At 38.4% G+C, this 24237-nt stretch overlaps 4 protein-coding genes across 6 annotated transcripts; 2 read left to right on the top strand and 2 right to left on the bottom strand.

Annotated features, from left to right (window-relative positions):
• Window positions 1-128: 128 nt before the first annotated feature.
• Window positions 129-7383, top strand: LOC124298155 (retinal homeobox protein Rx-B). The gene is made up of 3 exons (XM_046749814.1): window positions 129-2835; window positions 3691-3769; window positions 4984-7383. The coding sequence occupies exons 1-3, from the start codon at window positions 2427-2429 to the stop codon at window positions 5819-5821; spliced, it is 1326 nt and encodes a 441-aa protein (XP_046605770.1). The 5' UTR covers window positions 129-2426; the 3' UTR covers window positions 5822-7383.
• A 567-nt stretch (window positions 7384-7950) lies between these two features.
• On the bottom strand, window positions 7951-11068 carry LOC124298152 (transcription termination factor 5, mitochondrial). Its single transcript, XM_046749812.1, has 6 exons — window positions 10683-11068; window positions 10466-10596; window positions 9991-10318; window positions 9493-9911; window positions 9157-9381; window positions 7951-9062 (listed from the first exon to the last, which is right to left on the bottom strand). The coding sequence occupies exons 1-6, from the start codon at window positions 10950-10952 to the stop codon at window positions 8852-8854; spliced, it is 1584 nt and encodes a 527-aa protein (XP_046605768.1). The 5' UTR covers window positions 10953-11068; the 3' UTR covers window positions 7951-8851.
• A 129-nt stretch (window positions 11069-11197) lies between these two features.
• Window positions 11198-19690, top strand: LOC124298147 (condensin complex subunit 1). Of its 3 annotated transcripts, none has more exons than XR_006906738.1 (21): window positions 11198-11582; window positions 11723-11857; window positions 11932-12107; window positions 12656-12801; window positions 12912-12993; window positions 13380-13442; window positions 13529-13762; window positions 13840-14172; window positions 14275-14443; window positions 14501-14847; window positions 14932-15099; window positions 15201-15425; window positions 15507-15751; window positions 15840-15960; window positions 16166-16504; window positions 16685-16815; window positions 17002-17256; window positions 17420-17692; window positions 17764-17906; window positions 18011-18441; window positions 19097-19690. XR_006906738.1 is itself a non-coding variant. In XM_046749796.1 (20 exons), exons 1-20 carry the CDS (start codon window positions 11459-11461, stop codon window positions 18346-18348), a joined length of 4047 nt encoding a protein of 1348 aa, XP_046605752.1. In that variant the 5' UTR covers window positions 11198-11458; the 3' UTR covers window positions 18349-19690. The 3 variants fall into 3 exon arrangements, 1 of the variants encoding a protein (XP_046605752.1); XR_006906737.1 differs by having other exon boundaries at window positions 18011-18448; XM_046749796.1 differs by having other exon boundaries at window positions 18011-19690.
• On the bottom strand, window positions 19670-23821 carry LOC124298148 (regulator of nonsense transcripts 3B). Its single transcript, XM_046749797.1, has 6 exons — window positions 23583-23821; window positions 22924-23338; window positions 22582-22733; window positions 20715-21378; window positions 20306-20613; window positions 19670-20230 (listed from the first exon to the last, which is right to left on the bottom strand). Exons 1-6 carry the CDS (start codon window positions 23697-23699, stop codon window positions 20018-20020), a joined length of 1869 nt encoding a protein of 622 aa, XP_046605753.1. The 5' UTR covers window positions 23700-23821; the 3' UTR covers window positions 19670-20017.
• Window positions 23822-24237: the final 416 nt, after the last annotated feature.

The following is a 24237-nucleotide window of genomic DNA, read 5'->3' as shown; positions in this document are numbered from 1 at the left end:
TAACGTTGGTAATGTGATATGATTAGCTTAGTTGAGTTCAGTTTAGTTCATATTCGTTCAATTTAGTGGTTCGTCGGCAAAATCACGTCCAGTTAAACCCATTTAGGCGAGTTAACTTACCGCGGCTCTCCTATACCCGCGGCTCAATTCGCATACGTAACTTCCTTGCAGTTCTCCAACTCCCCAAGAGAATCGATACAGCATCAACGACCTCCGCCTTGCCGTTCGCGAATAAACTTTGAGTTATCGCACATCAGGGTATGCGTAATAACAAATAAAGACCTAATCGAATCGCGAATAGGCGTTGCGACTCTGCTGTCAATGTTGAAACTATACGCGAAATGAGAGTCAAACAGGAAACTGCCGAAGATACCGAGATTTATTCTGTTTTCCCATTATTTTTGTGTTCAGTTTCTACGTTCTTGCAACCGTGACGAATTTCCGATTACGCTTGTGCTTTTATTTTCGAAAACATCCGCAGAAAACATAAGAAAATTGAATCGAACGGAAGAATATCGATCGGTTATAAATCGTTGAGTTCGCAAGTTTTAATATTTACAGTCTGTTTATACAATAATCTTTGGTTAAATTAATGTGAAAATCATACGTTTGGAACTTCCTTGAAACGTGTGCTCGAATAACCCATAGCATAGCTGTATAATATACGTCTGTGGGTTTACTATGGTGGTTTTTCTTAGAGACTCACGAGTACGATAATGAAATTGGTGTTCGCGACCGTGTAGACATTATACAGATTCGATTTAGTTGGGTGACGGTCAGGGATGAAATGATGCACTTTTACCAATCAATTATGCTTCTAACGCTTCGGCGGGCCCCGCCTGCCATCATCGGGTTTCTTTGATGTAGAATGAATAAAAAATTTTACATGAGATATTTACGGTGTTTACAAATTTACCGATGTACATAAATTTCACCGTTTATGCTTTAATCTGATTATTGAAACTAAAGTGAAGAGTACGATAATCTATTCAATTAAAAACCATCATAGCCAGTATAAAACACGACGTAAAAACGATCGAGGAATTTGCTAAGACGTCGTTGAGAAAATATTCCGGGAGTAACCTAATCGAATGTATCACGTGTACCTTCACAGGCCTGCAGTGTGCGCGTATACGTTAGATGAATGAAAATCAGTGCGTTTTAAGTTAATTACGGACAATTAAATTAGCAGTTGATACACGCGTATGGATGTGTGAACGTGTGATACATACATACACGTACAGAGACCGAATGGGGGTAGTTTGATTGGGCCAATTCGAGGCAATTCCTGACGATTGCTGGATTTGTCCAGCCCATCTCGAAGAGCTCGTGTCAGTTCAACTCTACCAGTCGGCGGACATGGAGCCGAAGAACCGATCGCGATATCAATGTTTCTGATTTCCGTGCGCACGAGTAGAACGCGAATTGTATCTGCATAAAAACGCGGTTCCAGGACTTCCGAGCCGGGTGATCAAGGATGGATCCGCGCACCACGTTCGATTCAGTGATTACGCCCCAATTCCTGCCACCGATACCTAGACGCGTGGTTTTCACGATACAAAGAGAACGAGAGAAAAAACGAGCGAGAGAGGAGAGAGAGGAGAGAGAGAGAGAGAAAGGGGGCGGGGAGGCGGATTTCACACACGCACAAGAACGCGCGTCACAAGGTGGTGGGGAGCGACGAGAGAGGATTCGAAAAATCGTGCCGATAGGAAACCGCGTGCTCCGCGTCCTCTTCGCGGCTTCCTCATCCCGTCTCTTTCGGTGTGGGCTGCAAATGGAGCCGCGGCGAGGATCCTCGATGGCGGAGAACCGCGCACGAAAACCTGCGTGAATGTGAGCGTGAGCATCGCAGAGCGAATACGCGGTCCAGGCGAGTGCGGCGGACCCGTATGATCCGGTGCGTCTGTGTCGGCAGCTGCCGAGCTCGACGACGGATGGGCGCGGAGGTTTGCCCTGACCGCATTGGTTGCAACGGGGGTGTAAGGGGCGGGGCTGCTCGGATTGGTTAAAATATAAATGTGTGTAAGTGTGATGTGAGAGGCTCAGTGTTACTCCCGTTGGTAGGCGAAGTAAGTGTTATCGAGGCAACCGACTCCGGCAGACTGCAGAGTCTGAACGAGTTCAGTCGGGCATCAAGGCCCGGTACAACTAGTTCAGTTCGTTAACTTTGGTTAAAACTAATCAAAATTAATCATAACCGCAACAATTGATCGCAATTGGTCCAGATTCCATTACGTTGTGTCGTTGGCAATCATCCACATTTTTGCATAATTGCTTTTAACTCAGTTTTATTTATGCGGTGCAGCGCGACTTCTGCCGGCTGAAATCTGAAAAATCGTTGAAGCCGATATACCGACTCGCGTTATCTCACCCTCCGATCGAGGGCGTGTTGGGAAAAAATTGCTTCCGAATACTCCTACGTCATGGAAGGTGGCCCATTCGACGACCCCTTGTTCTCGGAGTTTGGAGCCCGCGGTGCCGGCGGAAGTGTTCACAGCATCCAAGTGATGCTGGGCCTTCACGGCGGGCATCACGGCGGCGATCTCATGCCGCCCGGGGGCCCTCTTCACAAGTTGGATTCGTCGAACAGCCCGCCAACGCATCACCACCCTCACGTCGGGGTCAGTCATCAGTTGCACCAGCAGCAACAGAAGGAACTTAAGGAGCTGGAGCTCGCGGGAATGTACGCGCCGCAGCTAGCCCAGGCCCAGGAAGTTACCACTTCCACATCTTCGTCGGCGACGCCAACCTCGACGAACCTTCAGCAGGGACTGCAGCTCAACAATTCCGTCAAGAGGAAATCGGACGACTCTATGAACTCCATGGCTCCAGGTAAATTTCTCACATGTCGTAAAGAAGGGACCGGATACTTAATTAAAAGGAAATCAGAAGCACGTCGAAGCGGAGAAAATTTTAGTACGTTGCAAGTAATAGCGTTTGCAAAAGGGTCACGTCACAAACGGTGCAATGCACGAGAAATAACACGCGTTATTCTATTTCTGTTTTCTTGCCGCTTCGCACACTCCACGTAAACACGTAATACACCCGAGTTTACGATTTCACTACGCGTGTGAAGTATGTGCAAGCGTCGTAGGTATGTTTCAATTGGCCCGCGGCTAATTAAGAGATGACGCATGTTGATGACGACTGTAATACTTATACGAGAACCCGACACTGTCAGCCCGAAAATTTACAGATAGATATAGAAATCGATGCGGGTGTTTAAGGAATCGATAAACTGAAAAATTTCGTCCAGCAAGAAAGGGATTAAAACGGTTTATCATCAAAGAGCGCGTCGCGGAAAGCAAAGTTTGAACGCAAACGCGTTAGATGTAATCCACGCCCCTTTTTTCTCCGTTATAATCAGAGTAAATTAAACGTGAATTGACGGCTTAACCAGCTGAACAACCCCGATGGCTGATGCAGTAATTTGTGAGCAGAGTCATAACGTATATTACAACCAGTACTGGAACTTGAACCAGTACAACCTGCGATCTCGGGAAGGATAGAGATTCTCTTGATACGTTTAAACAGTATCCAAGTTTTTGCTGTATACACGAATTTTCCTGCGCCGATCAATCCTTTATCTACTCGAACGTACGCAGTCCATCGACGCTGTATCGGATTATGAACCAGTGTTGAAGCGCCAATTAAACTAATCGGTGTTCTAATATTTTGGGGTTGCAGTGAGCAGTGATTCACAGCCAGTGAAGAAGGACTCGAAGAAGAAGACGGACAACAATGGCATCAAGAAGAAAAAAACTAGGTAAGCTTAGGAAGAAAAAACTACGGTACAACAAGCAAAACAATAATCTTATTCACCGGACTGCTCCGAACGGATTTGGATACTATCGAGCGTTATGGGGTTTAGTTTTTAAAGGCACCAAGCGTTTGTCCGCTGGGTACGTTTTTTTTTTTTTTTTGCCCAGTATCAAACATCCGAGATTATCGAGTCGATCTTGACCATTATGGGATATGTACCCTCCCTCGCGTGCAGTGACGCGGGCATTTAGGTGCAGGAATTATGAGAATTTCATGAGGGTCCCTCATAGCACCGGGTGTTCGCATGTGTATTTTATACGTACCCACAGATATCTGGGTACGTACGTTTGAAGTGCATTCTACGGCACGCGGGTGGGTGGGTGAGTCGAGACAACATTTGGTCATCTCGTTACATGCATTTGTGTATACGCATACCTAGCAATGCTCAATTTCCTGACCGACGGTTTCAAATGCTGCTGCGATCAATCAGATGTTGCGATTGTAAAATGACGTTAAATCGTGCGATTCGATTTGCGCGTCCAACGGACACGAACAAATGTTGACCTGTTTTCGATGATACGCATACTGCGATATTTTATCAGATTTCTCGCACCGAACGGTAAATTGCATTCTACGATATCATTATGAATGAGATAGAATTGAATGTAGGTATGAAAATCAATCGATGTAACTTGTATAATTCTCGAGTTTAACATATCTGACAAAGCCAACTAATGGCAAAATATCTTAAACTCCGTTGGAGCAGCAATGTTTGATTATAAAAATTATTTTTTACGGTAAATTCCACCTCGCGTCGACAATGTGTGACAATATAATATAGGCAGGCAACCGTTTGCAGGGTGTTTTATCCCATGCACCGACAATTTTCCTATAAAGTATAACGGGCCGATTACCCTGTTTCGAAAATCGAACGTTGCAGACTAAATACACAGTTCGAAAAAAAAATGTCCCAGCAGGTCTACTAAAATTTTTGGGTAGACTTAACCATTTTTAACTGTAATAATAATCGAAGAATAAGGAAAACTTGAAAATTAAACGTTGATATGACAATTTAAATGTTAAACTTACAAGAGTTCGCGTCATATTCGTTAGCAAAAATGTAACCAATACCACAAATATAAAGCGGACCTTCTGGGAAGTTTCGTTTAGTTAGATTTTTCCGACAGTCATAGAACATCTTCTTGTTGTTTCCTACAGGACAACATTCACCGCTTATCAGCTGGAGGAACTGGAGCGAGCTTTCGAGCGAGCGCCGTATCCCGACGTGTTCGCGCGGGAGGAACTCGCCCTGAAGTTGTCGCTGAGCGAGTCCCGGGTGCAGGTCTGGTTCCAGAACAGACGAGCCAAGTGGCGGAAGCGCGAACCGCCGCGAAAAACGGCAAGCTACATGACAGCGGGTTCGGCGAGCCCGGGGCTGAGCGGCTCGTTCACTTCCCTGAACAACAGCTTGAACCCCTTCACGTCGTCGGCGAGCGCCGCGGCGCCTCCCGACGCCTGGGCTTACACGCCGGCCTACGACTTGTCGCCGCATCTGAATCTCCTGAGCCCCTCGAACTCGCCGTACGCTTCCTCGGCGTTCGGGGGACCGAGCAACAACGGCTCGGCATATTCTTACACGACGATGATACCGCAGCACGACGCGTCCCTCTTCTCCGCGCCGCCGAACAACACGATGCGCGTTCACCAGGACTACATGAACGCGAACAACAGTTCGCCCCCGCAGCTTTCCCGCGCCGACTATCAGACGATGGTCAACAACCACTCGCCTCCCACTCACTTGACCGGCTCCATGTCCGAGGACGAGCACCAGAGCAAGCAGCTTGAGTACGTCAGCGGGCTCAGCCCGCCCGAGAAGTACCAGCACGATCAGGGCGACTACGTTCAGCAGCAGCAGCAGCAGCAGTCTCAGGACCAGAAGCAGGAGTACAACATGCATTCGCCCCCCGGTCGCCAGGGCATCAAGGACCAAGTTCTCGTCAAGAACGAACCCGGCAACCAGCAGAGCTACGTTCAGCTACCTCCTTTTTTGAACTGACTCGAACCCTTGGGTTCGGGTTCGAGTCCAAATTTAATCACTAATTTTCAAGATGATTATACACACTCGTTCGATGGTTATTACAACTGACGCGGTCACGGGGTATATCGTACGCGTAGGAAAATTTCAGAGATATTTTACTCTGAAGGTTGATGAACAACTCGGTCGTTTGTTTTAAAAAATACCTTTTATACGCCACGATGCAATTTTGCTTATTGAAACTTTTTTGAAGTAGTAGGTAAACGGCAACATGCTGAAACGTTATTTCGGTATAAAAGTGCAAAGATTTTCTGGCAAAATTTAATAGGTATACTTTTAGATAGTGGAGTAAGATCGATCTGAAACAGTGGTCTGAACCTTGCGGAGAATATTAGCATTTTGATGAAAAATATCTGACATTCTTTTTCATTAATTTTCATTTCTTCGAACGGCATACTTGGGTTGTTGGAAACTTTTCTTGAAAGCCTGTAAAACATGACTCTTCAGAGCTGATTAGAAAACTTTGCCATAATGGTTTACTTGTAATACTATAAATTGAATATTCATAACACCCGTATAGAAGTTTTTGGAGACAAATTTTATATAAAAAAAAAAAATTCGTAGCATTTCAAAGACGTTCGTTTCTAAACGTTATTTGAAGCATGCCGATTCGTTCAAAATGTACCCATTTCAATTGTAAATATTCTCTCAAATTTGTAAAAATGTTTTCCTGGACCTTTTCATCAAACCTTTTACTTCATGCAACGTCGCAAATAAGAATATCTCCAAATTATGAAAATCCTCGAAACCGATAGGAAATTAATATATAAGCTAATCGGATATTCAGCTTCACCTGTGAGTTTCTTTCGCTTCCCTTGCATGACAGCAAATTCTGACCGATAACGTTGGTCGGTAAATCGTCGTAAAAATGTTCATTTATGTTGTTTCGTGTCCGGTTCTTCTTATCTGAGCGGGGTACCCGAAACCTTCAAGTGTCTTTAACGCCAGTGCCTTCTTTCGATATTAGGATCTCGGTTTGAGTAGTAAATACCTGTAAGTATAAGGGCCAAATATTCTAAGCCCAATGAGTATAAGCTCGTGCCATTAAAAAGTTTACGTTACTGTGTATGGATATACTTATTGTTAGTCAACTAAAATTTAAATTCTGCATCTATACACGGAGATTTACAGGAAGTGCTATTCGTATGCGGCTTTCAAATGATTGAAACGAAAGTGTAATTAGTAATTGGTCTACGGACGTCGTTGGCTATGATTTTCTTTTTTCTCTTTTTTTCTACATCAATATTATTATTAAAGCGCTCGTTATAGTCAATCGCACCAAAAGATATAGTTAAGAGTATTAGCTGCGTAGTAGATTCTTGCCATTATGGAAATAACTGATTACCGGCAAATGTCGTCTCCTATTATTCCTAACAGTATTTATTGACGGTGTTTCACCACTTTGCAATAATACCAGGAATATTTGAATCGTTTTAAACAACTAACGAGCTAATTCACGTATAAGTAAACATATATGCATATTGTTGAATGTAATCATTTATAATAAAATACCTCGTCTGAGATACAGCTGCTTATTTTCTCCATACGGCTGCATTCTAGTTTATTAATCGGAACCGACTGAAGCAAAAATTAAACAACAACCATTGGACGCATGCGTAACATAAAATACCGTTTAGAAATACGTATGCAATACACACGTTACATCAAAAAAAGAAGCTGTTATAAGAGAAAATATATATCGGCGTGAGAGCAGTTGACAGCGGCAAATTCGATTTGTGATAGCAGACTTTTTTTTTTGACGTAAATCCGATGAACCGCTTCAACGACAATTGTGAGGTAACCGGTTCGACCAATCACAACAGCGCGTGCAATAGGGGCGCCCTAAAATCTATAGTGATCGCAGAGTGATCGGTAGTACTCGGCGAACTATAGCCGAGCAAACACGCTGAATTTCGCATCGCGATAACTTGGCCAAATACCGAGGAGGAAGCGACTGCGAAGTTCCCTGCATTGACATTTAATAGCGTTGTCATAGAACCGTGTTCACGTAATTATAATCAGATTTTCATATTAAACTATAGAATGATACGTTTCAATTTTTTATTTTTACACTTTATTTTTTTTTTTCCATTTCATATCTACAATTTACATTTCTGTATGAAAAGCAGTCATAGAACCATCGTTCATCATGAAACTCAACACTACGTGTTGTAGAGATCTATTCTAATTTTTCTCGGACATTCAACCCAACATTGACTGATAATTATTGGTGAAAATATTTGATTCGCAAGATTTCACATACTCTGATAATGAGATTTAACTATGTATGTACATATAATACATACCTGTTTAATGTATCTTGGATGGTAAAGAATTTCGATAAGCAAAGAAATAGCAATGTAAATAAGAGACATTTTTCAGGTATAATACAGTTTTCCAAAAAATTCTAAGAAACCTGTGCGCCGCAGTGAAAAGAAAATGTTACACGACGAAATCGGTTCTGGTATAAAATTTAAAATATTTAGAATATTTACATAATATACAGGATCTGCTATTCATGAAAGCATCTTAAGGCCCCGCTGACCCGGCGTGTCATATATACAGAAATTTGCAGGTGATTGGAGCCCGTTCATGATCCACAAGAAGCCTGTCTCGACGTGTAAGTGATTTCATTGGCCGTATTTAACGGTACTGGCCAATGAAATCATCGGCCTTTATTCAACGTTGGATATTATCTTAGAGCATATAATACTTTATATCTTCTAAGGATATTGTGATTAAGTATATTTCCAAATCAAATCGATCTTATAATTCACTTTGTACAGTCGGAACTTGAATCTATAGCATTATTCACACAAATTTCTGGATGATGGTCGAACAGGTGGGAGGAAAAAGTTTGATCAAAAATCAAAAATCACGGGAATTATGCCATTAATTACGTAAGACTCAACATCTCGAATTTTTGTCTATAAACAACAGATACGAAAGTAGATTTAATGGTATAATAACTACGAAACCAGTTGTCTATTTTCATTCTTCTTTCAAAACCTGGTTTGTTGTTACTTGATCCGACGTCAGTAAATGCTGTTCGGGCGTATCCTCTAATACACCGAGCCCGGAAAAATGAAATTTTTTTTCAATATAATAAACACACAAAGCAAGTTTCTGACTAGGAGTCCAATTATTAGATTTCTCGGATTCGTCGGATTCAATTTTTTCCAGCACTTGTTCAACACGTGAACTGTTGAATAAAAAAAATAATTAATTTTGACAGTGAAGAAAGATACAAAGTTTGAATTTTTCTTAATTCTAATCACGAAAAAACATCGTCTTACCTTTTGTAGAGTAGAACATGAACATTATTCAGAATATCTTCGTTGGTATAATTTTTTTCTATTAAATAAAAATATGTATCCACCACGTGAATAAATGGTGCATGAAGCCACATTGAATTCTTCTGTAGGGACCGGTGAATAGAAGCTTGAGAGGCGCCTGTGTTTTTACTCAAAAATTGTAACAAGTCTGTACCTTTAGCTCGTACAAGTCCCTCTTCAAGTTGTCTTCAAAAATGAAATAAAAAAGCAGAGAAATAAAGAATTCTTTTTATAGTAAGAATAACGGAGTAAACTTTGATAGTGAAAAAGTGATGAAGAACGAATTATTTCACTAACCTATTGAAATAAACGGAACTAGAGCTAAGCGTAAAAAGGCTGATGCTCTTCACATTATGCTCTTTCATGAACTGTAAACGATCTTTTGCTTTTCGTAAATATAGAATTAAGAGCAATAAGCGTTGATGATCCAAAAAACCTCTTAATTCCGGTATGCTCTGTATCTCTTTCAGTCTAGATTCTATGGTTTCCTTCGAGAGCAATAATATAGTAGGATATACTTTTAGCGCAGATTCTGTCACACCGTGTTTTTTAAGAATCTCTAGCCTTGCAGGGATCAGGTCTGCCTTTACGTCCAAAAGTTTTGGATTTTTAATTAACAAAGGCTTCATATCACTGCCAGCAACTTGTTTATACGTCGTCAGTAACTGCTTGATATTTGTTGCGTCTGCACGAAGTAGAAAATTAGCTTGCTTTATCTATGGAAAACATAAATATAATTATTTACTATAAACAATTACTAATGATACCCAAAAAGTAATTCAAAATTGACGTTACCTTAGCTTTAGAAAATTCAAGTTCATTCTCTAGACAGTCGATTACTTCTTCGATCGATCTTATAGAGAAATAACGAAACTTTTGTATAACTGCTGTTAATTTACTCAATTCCTTTTCAGTGTACTTCAGCCGCCACTTGAGATAATGCTCTAGGCAAATGGAGCGATATGTGTGAATAGAATTACTTTTTTTTAGTGAATCTAAGCATGGAACATCTGGCGGTGGTTTATTGAGAACACTGAAAATATTTTTCGCAATGTCAACATCAGCCGGTAGCAGATTCCAGTCCTGAAATTGTTGAAGACTGTATTCACAGCCTGTCATAAAACTGGAATACACAAGACCGAGGGTGAGAACTTCTGATATAACAGACATTAATAGTTAATAGTTTAAGGTATTTACTCGCGTTATCAAGTGATTCGAATGAAGTCATAATGAAAGTTGCATATTGTCACATTCTCAAGTATTTACTTACGGTTTTAATATGTTTGCTGATAATTTTGTGCAACCCAATTCTTGAAAGTAAGTTATTCTTCGCTCCAAAGTGGATGCTTTGAGAGATATTACTCCTATAATGTCCTTCACTTCGTTGCCAATTCCATATTTCTGTGTGTGGTATTTGCCTTTTTAATATGAATCAATATACGGTACTTATCGTCTTTTTATTTATTAATCTTGTCGCTCATACTCACCAAGCAAAGTGCGTAGGTTTCGGCGATTTGTTCGTTTGGAACCATGCGCAAGAGTTGATTTGCCTTTAAATAATGCCGTGCTTCTCTTGTGTCAATTTTCAATAACTTAACCAAAAATTTCATCTTTTCTACTGTGGCATTAGTTGTTGAATCATTCCCTTGATTTTCTATCGTTGCTGAGATCTGTGTCATCTTTGTCACATGGAAGATAGTCGTTTTTAAACACTGTTGATTATTTGTAAGCCAATTTTTCAAAGTAAATCCCAGCATGATTTTATTTTCATCTCTGAATCTATTCCATCCGTGATTTAATGCCGCACCGGTGTTACGCTTGATACTTCAGGTATCGTTCTTTCGTGATGCCCTCGAGTAACCATATTCAGCGGGCCAAGTATTGGTCGGTAATTCAGACGTTCCCTGTGTTCGACGGTGAACGGAGACGTGATTGGAGTATTTTGTCCAATTTCGTCGATAAAGACATGTCTCTTTCTAACGCATCAATGGTAAGGAGCGTACTTCACGGTGAAGTTCTTACAAGCTCAAGTACTCTGAAGGTGAGTGCAGTTAAGCGGAAAACAGTGTAGACAACTCTGCAGACCCAAACATACATTGTTGTGGGCTATTTGAGCAGCGATAACCGGCAGTGTGATGTTGGCGTCACTAGATTCAAAATTCCGCCGTTACATCAATTGCGAACTAAGAACGCCATCAGTAACGCGTGTATCAACAACGTGTGAAATGTCAGTGAAACTCTGAGTAAATAATTCTATTCTAAAATGCGAAGCGCCATGCCCGAATTTGTCATACCGTCCGACAAGGATCAACTTCTTCAGACCCAGCCGGGAAAATACTCCGTTAGAAATGTATATCCGCTTCGGGACATACAAAACATTCTTGCTGGTATGTTACCATTATATTTTAGTCAAATTCCACTATTAAATATTCATTCCGGGTTTTGGTTTTTTTTCTGTCTTGTTTGTTGCTGTAATTTTGTGATAATTCTATTACTTGATAGTCCACCGCTGTAATTACTATTTCAGATACAAATGCTATCCTGCAGGAGGAGGGGCCCAGCTTCTTGCTCGAACACTTCGACAAATTCTTCTCTGTTCTCGTGCACGGCTCAAATTTAAAAATACCTGTTCACCTTTTAGCAGTTGATCGAATCCACAAATGTAAGTATTTCAACTTTCACAACTTTTACACAACAAAACATAATTCTTTACATGTCTTACTTGTTACTTTTCAGGCCTTAAAATGTTTACAAACGAATTAGAAAAGCAGTACGACAGAGGAAGAGAACCAGCGGCAGAAGATAAACCACAACTGCTTACCATCACCAATATGCTCGCTTACCTGTTGTCTAGTTTAATTCGTCACATCGAGATTGTTGTGTCTGAAGAATCTGCTGGCGGAAGTTCAAAGGTGAAAAACGATTTCTACAATTTCAAAACGTTCTCACAAAAACATTATTATAAAAACAGTAAGGGTAAAATATGAAATAGTACTCTGGTTTGTTGTCTGATTTTAAAAAACTATTGAAATGTAGCAGCAACCCACAGTACCACAAACATAGCAACGATTTCTTTCAAGAAACTTGAAATCACAAAATTTAAACGTAATAGGTTAAAATTTCTTTTCTTAATCTTTGTATTAATAAATCATAATACAAAGAAGCCACAAGATTATTAATTCTGCTTGTAAACCCTGATGTGTAGAACATGGAAATGACTCAAAATTTAGTCTCTTTTATTTTCGTTATTATTTTAGTTATTTAGCAATTAATATATCGTTCACCTTGATTATCTTCCAAAGAAGCGTTAGACGTCATTTTATTAAGTTAGGAAATTTACAAATGACTGCTATGTTTTATATCTTGCATAAGTTTTTGTTTTTATGTAATCTGCATCTACATCCAATCGCTCAGTTATTGTGTTTTTAATCTCTTGTTTGTCTTTGAAATTTTGCTTTAGCAACGGAAGAAAGTATCATCGAAAACGGATTGGGAACTCAAGTGGTATGATCAAATCGATGAAATTTTGGTACAGATATATCACTGGATACAATTGCCACTTGAAAAACTTTGGCAACCGCCAATAGCTGATGGGAGTTTTATCAAGTTAGTATTTCTTAGTCACAGGTTTATTTGGAAACTCCGAAAAAAATGAAAACTCTAAGCATGTCTTGTTAGAGAACTAATTGTATATTCTAAAATCTTTTATTGTCTAGGTGCATTTCAGAAATATGCTACAGGGTTCTAGAAAGATGCAAAAATGTCAAAGACAAATCTGTGCGAGAATCAATCTTCCAAGTGAGTTTTCATGGACAATATACAATTAATTCAATGCTTAAAGAACCTGTAAACCAGGTATTCAGTGTTACTGAATATATTCTGAAAGTTATGGAGTCTTTGGCATAACATAAAAATATTTCAATCACTTACCCCTACTTTATTAAATGCTCATTATATCTTTGACGAATTGCTGAAAATATTTTTCTTCAATTTTCTACCAGCTACAGTGAATAATGAGTTTCTTAAAGTCTATTGAAAAAATAAGCTCTTGTGAAATTTTATATAGAAAATCTAGATTTGCAGGTTTAATTTTCTCTGCTATACCTACTATTTGAAAATTTTAAATCTGATTCCAGTTCTGAATACTAATTATCACTGGCAATGTCCAATCTCATTTATTTCAGATACTGGGGACTCTAGTAAAGCGGTACAACCATAGTATATCCTTTGTAATAAAAGTAGTTCAGGTTAGTAGCCTAAAGAAAATTCTTTACCTCAAGTTAACTAGAAGTATGCAGTTAATCCTGATGAAAAAATGTTTCCTCGGAATTAGTTGGTCAAAATGTGCGATGGACTAGCAGTGTATTTGGCAACTGGTATAATAGAAGTTATTGAACAAACCAAATGCACCGGTATCATTAAGGAGATACTGCGTGAAGTTGACCGAGCAACCCCAGAGGAAGGGGGTACGCGTAACATTGCGACTTTCCTTGACGCAATTGCTTCGTCAAAACCAAACCTCATATTACCAGCTGTTAGCAACTTGACTGACCATCTTGCAAATGAGGTATAACAGAGATCAGTGTAAATGATTGGTGAATTTTCTATGTTCAGATTTCGTGCAACATTTTCTTTGCTTTATAGTGCTACCTAATGAGAAACTGTGTGATTGGTATACTGGGAACGATAGTAAAAGAGATTCTAACATCTGAAGATCTATCTGAAGATCAGAAGACAACACGAGACGAGTGTTTGGAGAACCTTATGGATCATTTGTTGGACACAAACGCGTTTGTTAGATCCAAGACTCTTCAGGTCTGGCAATATCTTTGCACAGAAGGTGCCGTGCCCTTAGTAAATCAAAACGCTCTTCTTACGGCAGTAATTCACCGATTAAATGATAAAAACGCGATTGTTCGCAAATATGCTTTTCAATTACTCAGAACTTTGTTGCAGTGCAATCCATTTGCTGGAAAAGTAAGTTTCTCTTGTCTTCTGTCTTCCATTGCCTAACATAACACTGATTTTGATAGATGATCTAATCATTACTTTACTTGCATTAATATTCGTTCTTTCCAGTTCAACTTAGACAAGTTGACACAGCAGTTGGCAGATGCAAAGAAAAAACTCAAGACTCTGAGAATAAGATTTGCAAGTATTAGTAAACCAGGAGCGAAGATTAGAGTAGACATTTGGAATGCGCTTGCCCCAAGCATCCAAAGTGCTATATCAAACATATGTGTCGAAGGTAATACCCTATCAAATGTATTTTTCTGGCCCTTTATAAAGGTGGCTAATCTTACAGAGCACATGGAATGCGAGGAGGATATTCTTTCTGAACTGGATTCTCGCTTTGAAAATTTGAGACAGCTACTTTTTCAAGAAAAAATCCGCGAAGCACTGGAACAGCTAATGAGTTTAAGTGCAAAATTGCCAGAAAGTTTTCCCATCGATACTATGACCCCTGAAAACAAAGAAGAGTTCCTAATGTCTGTACTGCACAAAGTATTCATAGATTCGCAAGAAGTTCAAATAGTTACAGAAAATCAAGGGAGTGGCGATATTGATCAACAAATGAAGGAATATGAGAAAGAGAAGGAAACGAGAAAAGAAGATTATGCAACTCAAGCGAGATTGGTGGAGTATATTAAGGTAAAGTACATAAATATGGACAATTAATATGCAAACACCATGTAAATAATTGGATGAGGAAACTTATCAGCTTCTCCATTTTAGAACTGTTTAATCTTCGCTACTGAGCTTTCTAAGGCGATACCTGTAGCAGAAATACGATTGTCCTCGATCTCACCGAGTGATGCCATAGAAGCTTGCAGTTTTCTAGGCATTGCATGTCAGTTTAAAGTTGAAGGAGCGAAAGATGCTATGCGCAAGGCACTTCGCCAGGTAGAATATTTTAAATTTTGCTCACTGAAGTACATTATACATATACATATATCGTACAGATATTCGTTTATTATAATATTTACAATCATTTGAAAAACTAGGTTTACAGTTCTGATGTATCAGTTTGTGAAAATCTGGCTGAAGTATACACGGAGTTATACATCAGAGATAGTGAACAGTATACCTCGGAAAGGCACAAGGCATTAGTTATTGCTAAAGCACTTATTAAAATGGTGAAGAGTCTGGAACCTGGCGAAAGTCCTGCTCTCACAAAACTCATTACGCTATGGCGAAAAAAAGAAGTAATAAGTGCAGAGGTGTTTCGGGTAAGTACAGTGAGACAAGCTTACGATTCATTTTCATTATGGACCTGAGAGCTTAATGACTGTTTGTATTATTTGGAAAAGGTATTGTGGGAAAGGTTTTCTCTCAAGTTAACGGACACCTTGCCAGAAGAGAGTCGAGCGGCACTTATGCTCTTAACTATGGCATCTACAACTGAGTCTGCCGTTGTTACGGGTAACTTTGACATTCTTGTCAGTGTGGGCCTTGGCCCAAGGGCAGAAACCGACCTTCTACTCGCTAGAGATACTTGTCGTGCAATGACGAAAGTGGCAGTGCAAAATCCTGACCCATTAAAATGCCCATCGAGGTAAATCATTCAATTTAGTTAGCCCTTTGGTCAACGTACCTTTCGACTGACTCCCTAATTCTCTATCGAACCCATTTACATTTCATAGGCTTCCCAATGAGCACGAAGTGTTTGAAAAAATTCTACTTCTGTTGGTGAATAAATTTCAAGACATTGACGAAACTTGCTATACCACATTCTCAACGGAAGCAATCAATGCTATTTATCACGTAAGATTTTAATCTTGATTCCTTAATTCGTAATTTTTTTCCCTTTGCTCGAATTTTCAGGTATTGATAAATTATACAATTGATTATCACGTATTTTTCGTTCTTTCATGCTGCCTTTTTGCGCGGAATGATAACGTTTTGGGTTAAATAATGAAAATCTTGTATATTTCGATGAAGTAAAACACATTACGTACTTGATTTGCAGTTAGCAGACCAACCAGATTTATTGATGAAACAAATGCTCAGCCAGTTGGTGAAAAATTTTCAATTGGCAAATGGTACAATTCACAGAAGAAACATGCCTTCTGCACAACTTGCAAACCTATTACACGTTGTTGGCCACATTGCTATTAGGCAAATGATACATTTGGACATGCATGTATACAAGGAATTGAAGCGAAGAAACACACTGATAGAAATGGTGAAAATGAAGAGGAAAGGAGATATAAATATTCGAAATATTGCAGATACAACGGCAAGGAGCATTCGTGATGGCGAATTGGATACACCTTCCAGTGCTAGTCGGATGAGGCGCCTAAAAGATGTAATTTGCTTGAATAACAGTTTCATGAATCTAAAGCTACTTTTTGTTCAACACGAAATATTTTTGGCTTAATATACAGTTTTGTAGTGCAGCATGTCTGGCTAAATTTTCATACTTAGTATTATTCAAAATAATCTGTATTATTCTAAATTAAATACTAAAACAAATTTTAATACTTAGACTTCTACGATTGAAGATAATGGGCAAGAAGCAATAGAGGGTGCAACAGCGGATGACAGTGATGCTGAGTTTATTCACAATGTCTTGGAAAATGAAGTGGTTTCAGGAAACGGATTATTAGCCAAGTTTGTGTAAGTTGCAAATTATTGAAGGAACGGTGTACTCCCGTAATTCTAACAGTTATCAATGCACAGGTATATCCACCTGTGGATAAGAAAAAAACAATCAAATCTCACTGAAAATCTTTCAGAATTTATTTTGTACTACTGCATTAACTACAGGACCTTAAGTCAATGTCGTGATAACAATTTTTACAGGCCCATGGTTTTGGATGTTTGCCAACATCCTGAAAAGTACACGGATGAAGATGTGCAGATATCAGGATCACTTGCTCTTAGCAAAATGATGACTGTAAGCTCATTGTTTTGCAAGGAATATCTTCAGCTTTTAATTACTATAATGGAACGCTCGCCATATCCATCTAATAGAGCAAACCTCCTTGTTGGGGTAACGGATCTGATGAATAGATTTCCAAATGAAGTAGAACCTTGGACTAAGCATGTCTATGGCAGGTAATCTGTTTCATTTGCTTTTTTTTTTTATTTTTTTTTTTAAAGCTTCTACCATGAATAATTTTTCAAGTTCAGATGAAACACATTGAAACTATTTCTGCTAATGATTTCGTTCATCATTTAATTAGTCATTCATTAATTCATTTGTTTTTTTGAATTTTAGACTTAGAGACGAGTCCCCGCTAGTCAGACGCACTTGTGTCAAAATGTTGTCAAACTTAATAATGAAGGAAATGGTCAGAGTTAAAGGTCAAGTATCAGAATTGGCACTCTGTGTCAACGATCCAGAGGAAGACATTCGTCAAGAAACTATAAAATTTTTCAATGAACTGGCCAATAAAGGGAACGCTCTATACAATATCATGCCTGATATTCTATCGAGGTTAACAGACTGCGATTTGAAGCTTGATGAGGATAAGTTTCAGCATATAATCAAGTAAGGACTCAAAATTATCATTTTTCATACATCATTGCATTCCAAATACAACATGGCTTTCCGTTTTACAGATTTGTCCTGGGTCTTCTGCAAAAAGAGAAACAAATCGATGCAATCATTGAAAAAGTCTGCATCAGATTCAAACTGGCTACAACTGAGCGTCAATGGCGCGACTTGGCGTACTGTCTCTCGCTCCTTAAGTTTAATGCAAAAGGTGACTTTATGTAATAATCTAAGTAGAATTCTCCATAGACCAACATTTATATGTTTTGCATATTTATGTATTTCTTTTTTTTTTTTTTTTTTTTTTTTTTACAGGCATTCGTCGCCTTGTCGATAATCTTCACCACATGAAGGACAAAATCCATCATGAGCCAGTGTTCAAAGTTCTTAATGGAATTGTGGATCAGGCAAGGAAAAAGACTGAAACTAAGGCAGCATGTCTTGAGCTAGAAGAAAAGCTGAAGCAAATGCTTGATGGCAATGACAAAGAGAATGAAAAACCTGATTCCGACGCCGCTATCATGCCGCCACCACCTGCAACGCCACGACAGCTTACAACGTCACGACAAACTGCAACCCCTCGACAAGCAAGAACACCACGAGAAGCGACAAGGAGAAGCAGTAGAATACGGTCCACTCCAAGAAACACGTAATAAACGAATAGGTGCATGAGAGAATAGGACAAGTCAATTGAAAAAGCGTAATGTGAAGAATAAACCACTTGGGGAACATAAGCGAACAACTAGGTAATAGGTAAAAAAATCATTGATCTTATTTTTTTTTAACTAAAAATATTCTTCAAGTTTTATATCAATCATTCCTAAACTCACAGTTACATTCTGCAACGCGACTGTTTAGTGAATTGAATCATTTCTAATAAATATTAACTATAGCGCAATTTTATAATTCTCTTTTTCTCTTTGAATTGAAACAGAATGACCATTTTACTCATCTTCATTCTTGATAGCTGTAGCTTTCCTTATGCCGGTATTAGCATATTATCTACTATTGATAGTTAGAAATATAATAAAGCGGAGACATTTAACCATCTGGATATCAGCTGGGTCGCAAGTGACTCAACACCTTAAAGTCATTTACGTTCATTTTTCGTACTCTGTTTTTTCTTTAGTACTGTTTTACAAACTTAATATATCAAATTCGGGCCTGCACCATCATATTTCTAACACTCGGACTTTTCTATTTTACTAGTTTACATGTTGAAACAACGAATATAGACGTATTTTATATATGAAAGAATTTTTCGATCACTCATGCCAGAGGTGTTCACAATCAAGATGCCAGAATACGCTGTCCCCAGTTGGTTAATTTCTCTCGGTTCTTCTTTATTTTGACTTTATTTTCTTTAAGCTAATATACATATACTGAAAACTTTATATACAGATAATGGTACCAATTAGTGTGGCGAAGCAATTCTCTCAATTCCGATTGAAAGTCATCCCAGAGTGTAATTACGCCTGTTGAAAGGTAATGTAATGCACAATTTTTTCTGTAACATGTTGTACTGTTTTCCGTGTAGATTACTCAGTGAGCGCGAAGAGCACTTTCTTTACAGTTTCGATACAAAAATAATTGTAAATTAGGGAAAGTGGACCAAGCGCAGTAAGTAGTTAACACCATTATTTTATGAAGAAAATCTGCTTAGCTGCTACTTCATTAATGGGCAGAAATCAAAAGATGAAGTATTAAATTAGTCGGTACTTTAAAAAGACACATCTTTTATTTATTTTGTCAATTATCATAATAGACACTTATATACGCAATCGATATATAGAATGTTATGAAGGAACAGATAAACCACTTGCAATAACAAACCTTTGGAAAGAAAACTAAAAAAAATTACATTATATTATTTACATCCATGTCATTATTTTATTTTGGAAATTGTCACCGACTTCTACGCTGTGGTTTGCAATGAGTAACCCAAAATCATCAAGAGGTTTTTTTCTGTAAATAATAGTAATAACAACATGATATCTAGTGATCTGAAGTTTTTCCATTACAAGAGAAAAAAAAATTTAACTACAATACCACACTAACATTTGACGAATGAGTGGGCTTGATTACTTCTGATGGAAAGTACAAAAGCAAAACATAACATACGTGGATACAATCATTGTGATCTACGATATATATAAAATATATATTGTCCAAACAGTTACTTAATAGCGATGACAAATCCGATTAGAAATTGTTACGTATAACACTGTACTCTTATAATATCGTAAAAGAACGTTGCGCGATTAAAAAATAACTAAATGGTGATGCAACTAGTATTTTGTAAACGAATAGGAAATCAGATGTCTAAGGTAGATCGCGGCTCAGGCTACGCTTAAAAGTCATTGATCTAACTTCAGCGGCAGGTTTACTTGGTTTAACAGCTGTGGAGGGAATAGGGCTTGGGGTTGGGCTCTGAGAAAGAGAAGCTCGTTCATCGTTGGTTGACTTTTCGCGTTCTAATCGCTGTTTACTGAATTTTCCCATGCCAGGTCTGTAAATTTCCATTGCTGGCCGATCCTATAACAAGATTGTATCAATAATGCAATGTACAAGTTAGTATTTTTACTAAAAATAAGCGCTATGATAGCATACCTTGTTTCTGATTCTTCGCTCCTGCCTCGGGTCTTTCTTGGATTTTTCTTTGTCATTTTTTCCATCTTTTTTTAAACTACATTGATCACCTCCATCCAACGATTTATGCCGCCTAAGGGTTGCCCCATCACCACCACTTCCCTCCCCACCGCTCTCCAATGAACTCCGCCTCTTCATTACCTTTGTGCCTTCCTGCATACCTAAATCGGTTATATAAATACTTTCAGAATCAATCTGGTCATTTGATTTAGATTTGGCTGAGTCTGCAAGGTGTTCTTCGGGTGAAGTTAACGCCTCTATTTCTCTATCTGTAAAAAGTAAATGAGTGACACATCCGTTATAAAATAAAACTCTTCTAGTTATACAATGGAAAAATATTTAGTTAAACAAAACTGACGAATGTTCTTACCATGTACTTCGTTTTGTGTTTTAATTTCGTAAGTCTCACATAGTTCTTTTGATTCCTTACATCCTATTTCTGGTTCAGGTTTAGGTTTGGACTTCTCTTCTTTTTTCTTTACTTCGTCCTTGAGAATCTGAATTTTCTCAGCCTTCATCACATTCAGAGCAACCTCTGACTTCTTATCTTTCTTTGAAAACGATTCACGTTCCTCCTTTTTTGGTTTATTAGCATTACTAGGCTCAGATCCAGTTTCTATGTTCTGCCGCTTAGCCTCAGCTAACCTTTTCTTCTCTTGTCTCATTTTTTCGTAACTTTTCCCACGCTTTTCTTCCACTCTTTTATCTTTAACTTCACTTTCTCTGTCTTCTTCTCTCGTTTCATTTCTACGTTCTTCCTTGGAATCAATTCTCCTATCTTCCTTCGAATTTTCTCTTTCCTCTTTTTTAATAAAAGACTTTTTTTCTTCGTTTCTTCGTTGATGCTTTACTTCTCTGTCTTTAAAGTTTTTCCCTGGAATTTTCGAGTCTCTTTCTCTCACAGGCTTGTCACGTTGTTTCTCCTCTTTTCTGTTACGACTCTTTCCTTCTTTAGGCGACAACTTTTCCTTCTCATCTTTGGTTTCTTTCGTTTCCTTGCTTATCTCTTTGCCAAGGTCGGGATTTTTTAATACCTGTAACAGCGGAATCTATTAACTGACATCATGAAAATTTTGTGGAAATCGAATGATGTAGTAGAAGTTATAATCAATTCTGGCAAAGAAACGGTATTGAACTGCAGGTGTTTTCTATTAAAGAATATCATTATTGTAAAAAAGGGTCAACAAGTTTCACATGGTTTTATATGGTAAAAATTAAGTAGCTAGTAAAAAGTTAGTTTTGTGCTAATTAGGGTGTTAACAAATTTGGTGGATGCTTATAGATCTTATCAATTCTCCTACTCTATATACAATGGTTGAGTAATGTCTAAAATATTAATACAACAGCTGCTCTTCGCTAATGTATTGTGTTGACGACAAACAGCGACATGAATTTCTTATTTATTCATTAGCAGTCGATCTGTTCATGAGTTCTTTCTGAATCCGGGTAAGCCATTTTTGAAAGCAAATTTGAACGATGAAATTTGATCACACTCCATCATTGCACTGCAGCTCTTCGACTTCGATAGACAGTTGGTAGCTTGAGACTCCCAAATCTTTTTCAAATTAACGGATTGACTTTTTGGCAATTCGGGAAAGACTTCTCGCTTTCGTACAAATTGTAAAGACCGATTGAAATTTGTTTTTTCATTATAATTATTTTTGAGATAAAACCATCGGCCATTATAGCAATTCCTTTTGAAGTTTCTATCATCCCGTAAGTAATCTTTATCTCTATAATCAAATAGTTTTCTAAGTCCTGTTTGCTTTGCGTTTATACTTTCGTATCGTTTAATATGTGCAACTGATAGATCCTTGGAATAAATTTCTGTAAAGTGGTTTCCCTGATTTGACTCTTGATGAATTTCCGGTTGTTTCTTGTTTAGTTCCACTTTAATACTGTTATCACTGCAATATATTTCTCTACTGGATTGGGTGCAAACTTGATAATTTTTTGTGGGTGGTTCAAAAAAGGTGTCTCCGCTAGGTTTATGGTTGGCTCTAACACCGAGGAAAGGCAATTCAGATCTCAATTCTTCGTTGCTGCATAGTAGCTGTAGATAGGAAAGGTCAGTGTCAGTAAATACAGTAAAGAGTAATAAATGTATCTCTAAACAAAATGGATGTTCTAGCTAGTGTTGTGTTATTCTCTACTGTATTTAATGGCACATGTACCCTGCCAAACCAACTCATTCTCATATAAAAAAAAAAATTCGCTGGCAGTGTTTTTATCAGTACCTTGGATATTGTTAATTCATCTTTAGCTCTTCGCCTCTCTAAATCTCTGCGCCGTCTTTCTTCGCGTTTCTCATCACGCAGTCGCTGCTTATCTTGCTTACGTTGCTTCAAAAATTCTAAAAGTGGAGTCGTCGTAACCTTCTTGGACAATCCTGTAATTTTGTAATAATAATTATCGCATAGGAATTGTTTCTAAGTGAAAGCTTACAATACAAAAAAAATAGTTTGCATATATTTTGTTTGATGATAGCTTGTACATCATATTTAACAATAATTGCAATATATCACAATAAATTATTATAGTGAATTGATAAAACACATATACAATTGTCGGGTACGCACCATCAGATGGTTGATAGGAGTACTCGGTTTTAGGCTGACTTAAGCCTGACTCAGCTTCCTGATTTTTCAGGCATTCGAGAAAGCTAAGGTAGTAGGGATCTGTCTTGAGCGTGCCACATTTCTGATCCTTTTTCTTGCCAACTCGTTTTTTTGGCAGTCTTTGGAAGGGAGCGAACTCAACCACAGCTGGATACTCGGTACCCTTGGCGTCGACGAATACATAATTATCAAACTTTTCCCTAAATATGAATATATCCTGTTGCTCGATGAAGTTTATATAGGCTCGGGAAAATGCGTGTTGACCCAACGACAAGTCCGCTTTTACAAAATACATGTAATCGTGGTCCGGCAACGGTGAGATTTGCTCAATAAATTGCTCCAGAGTCATAGAAGGCGGAAGTCGTCGAATAACGACCTGCGAAGAATTGGAGAGATAAGAAAACTATCTTTCCGAAGTTGCGATCACATTTCGCTGACATATTTTTGTTTGAAGTGGTATCGTATCCACGATCAGTGATTCAAACGTTAGAACATGAACTGGATCCTAACCTAAAATGTATATACGAGGCTATCCCTGGTGCAGATAGCTAATTCTTATACGACAGCGAGACTCGGATCTAGACTGGATTAGATACATTTATCGATTGTTCAAGCCTTACTTTGGTCATGGGACGGCATTTATCTTTTTTGTTATCCTTGGGCTTGTTCGCAGCATCTGGCGTACTTGATTGAGAATCTGTCGGAGGTGAAACTTCGGGCTGTGTTTCTTCAGTCATCCTAAGACCCAAATTTCTGTCAGAGTCACTTCAAATACGCAGAATATTCGGTGTCATTCAATTCGTAGCTGCGTGTTTGCCTCTTTTTGTTTTTGACGCGATTATACTTCGGGCAGACAATTTTTAAACACACCTCAACAAAATAAACCCCACGCGCACACAGACTGCCCACTAACCAGGCCAGCGATGCCACATTTACCGTTGCATTAGTAAAAATTACCATGTAAAAAAGGCTTAAAAATAATCCGAATCCATATAGTATAATCAATTTGTGGGGTTGGCAGCATTGCGAATGTTTTAAAGATCGAACAGCAGGAATTGATAGATTTTTGTTTTATCGGTTTTTATCAGTTTTTACTGAACATAATATAAGATACCCGAAATTTAAATATATTGTATCTATCAATAATCATTTTCAGTCCTTTCGACGCAACTATCGTATTATAGTTTTCTTACAACTTCAATACTAAGATTATTTTGTTCAAATTTTGTCAACACTTGGCATATAAACGAAGTAGTAAAATTGGATAAGATAATT

The sequence above is a fragment of the Neodiprion virginianus genome, chromosome 2 (genome assembly GCF_021901495.1).
Source record: "Neodiprion virginianus isolate iyNeoVirg1 chromosome 2, iyNeoVirg1.1, whole genome shotgun sequence".
Taxonomy (NCBI): domain Eukaryota; kingdom Metazoa; phylum Arthropoda; class Insecta; order Hymenoptera; family Diprionidae; genus Neodiprion; species Neodiprion virginianus.
This window is presented reverse-complemented; position numbering and strand designations above follow the sequence as displayed.

Excerpts from the sequence above, each read along its gene's own strand:
- LOC124298155 (XM_046749814.1), top strand. The coding sequence starts at position 2,427 with ATGGAAGGTGGCCCATTCGACGACCCCTTGTTCTCGGAGTTTGGAGCC. Across the intron at positions 2,836-3,690 it reads TATGAACTCCATGGCTCCAG|TGAGCAGTGATTCACAGCCA; the intron begins GTAAATTTCTCA and ends TTGGGGTTGCAG. Across the intron at positions 3,770-4,983 it reads ATCAAGAAGAAAAAAACTAG|GACAACATTCACCGCTTATC; the intron begins GTAAGCTTAGGA and ends TGTTTCCTACAG.
- LOC124298152 (XM_046749812.1), bottom strand. The coding sequence starts at position 10,952 with ATGCTGGGATTTACTTTGAAAAATTGGCTTACAAATAATCAACAGTGT. Across the intron at positions 10,597-10,682 it reads AAACCTACGCACTTTGCTTG|AAATATGGAATTGGCAACGA; the intron begins GTGAGTATGAGC and ends TACCACACACAG. Across the intron at positions 9,063-9,156 it reads CATGTTCTACTCTACAAAAG|TTCACGTGTTGAACAAGTGC; the intron begins GTAAGACGATGT and ends TTTATTCAACAG.
- LOC124298147 (XM_046749796.1), top strand. The coding sequence starts at position 11,459 with ATGCGAAGCGCCATGCCCGAATTTGTCATACCGTCCGACAAGGATCAA. Across the intron at positions 14,173-14,274 it reads GCAATCCATTTGCTGGAAAA|TTCAACTTAGACAAGTTGAC; the intron begins GTAAGTTTCTCT and ends CGTTCTTTCCAG. Across the intron at positions 15,752-15,839 it reads CCATTAAAATGCCCATCGAG|GCTTCCCAATGAGCACGAAG; the intron begins GTAAATCATTCA and ends TACATTTCATAG.
- LOC124298148 (XM_046749797.1), bottom strand. The coding sequence starts at position 23,699 with ATGACTGAAGAAACACAGCCCGAAGTTTCACCTCCGACAGATTCTCAA. Across the intron at positions 21,379-22,581 it reads ATGAATTAACAATATCCAAG|GTATTAAAAAATCCCGACCT; the intron begins GTACTGATAAAA and ends CCGCTGTTACAG. Across the intron at positions 20,614-20,714 it reads AACACAAAACGAAGTACATG|ATAGAGAAATAGAGGCGTTA; the intron begins GTAAGAACATTC and ends TACTTTTTACAG.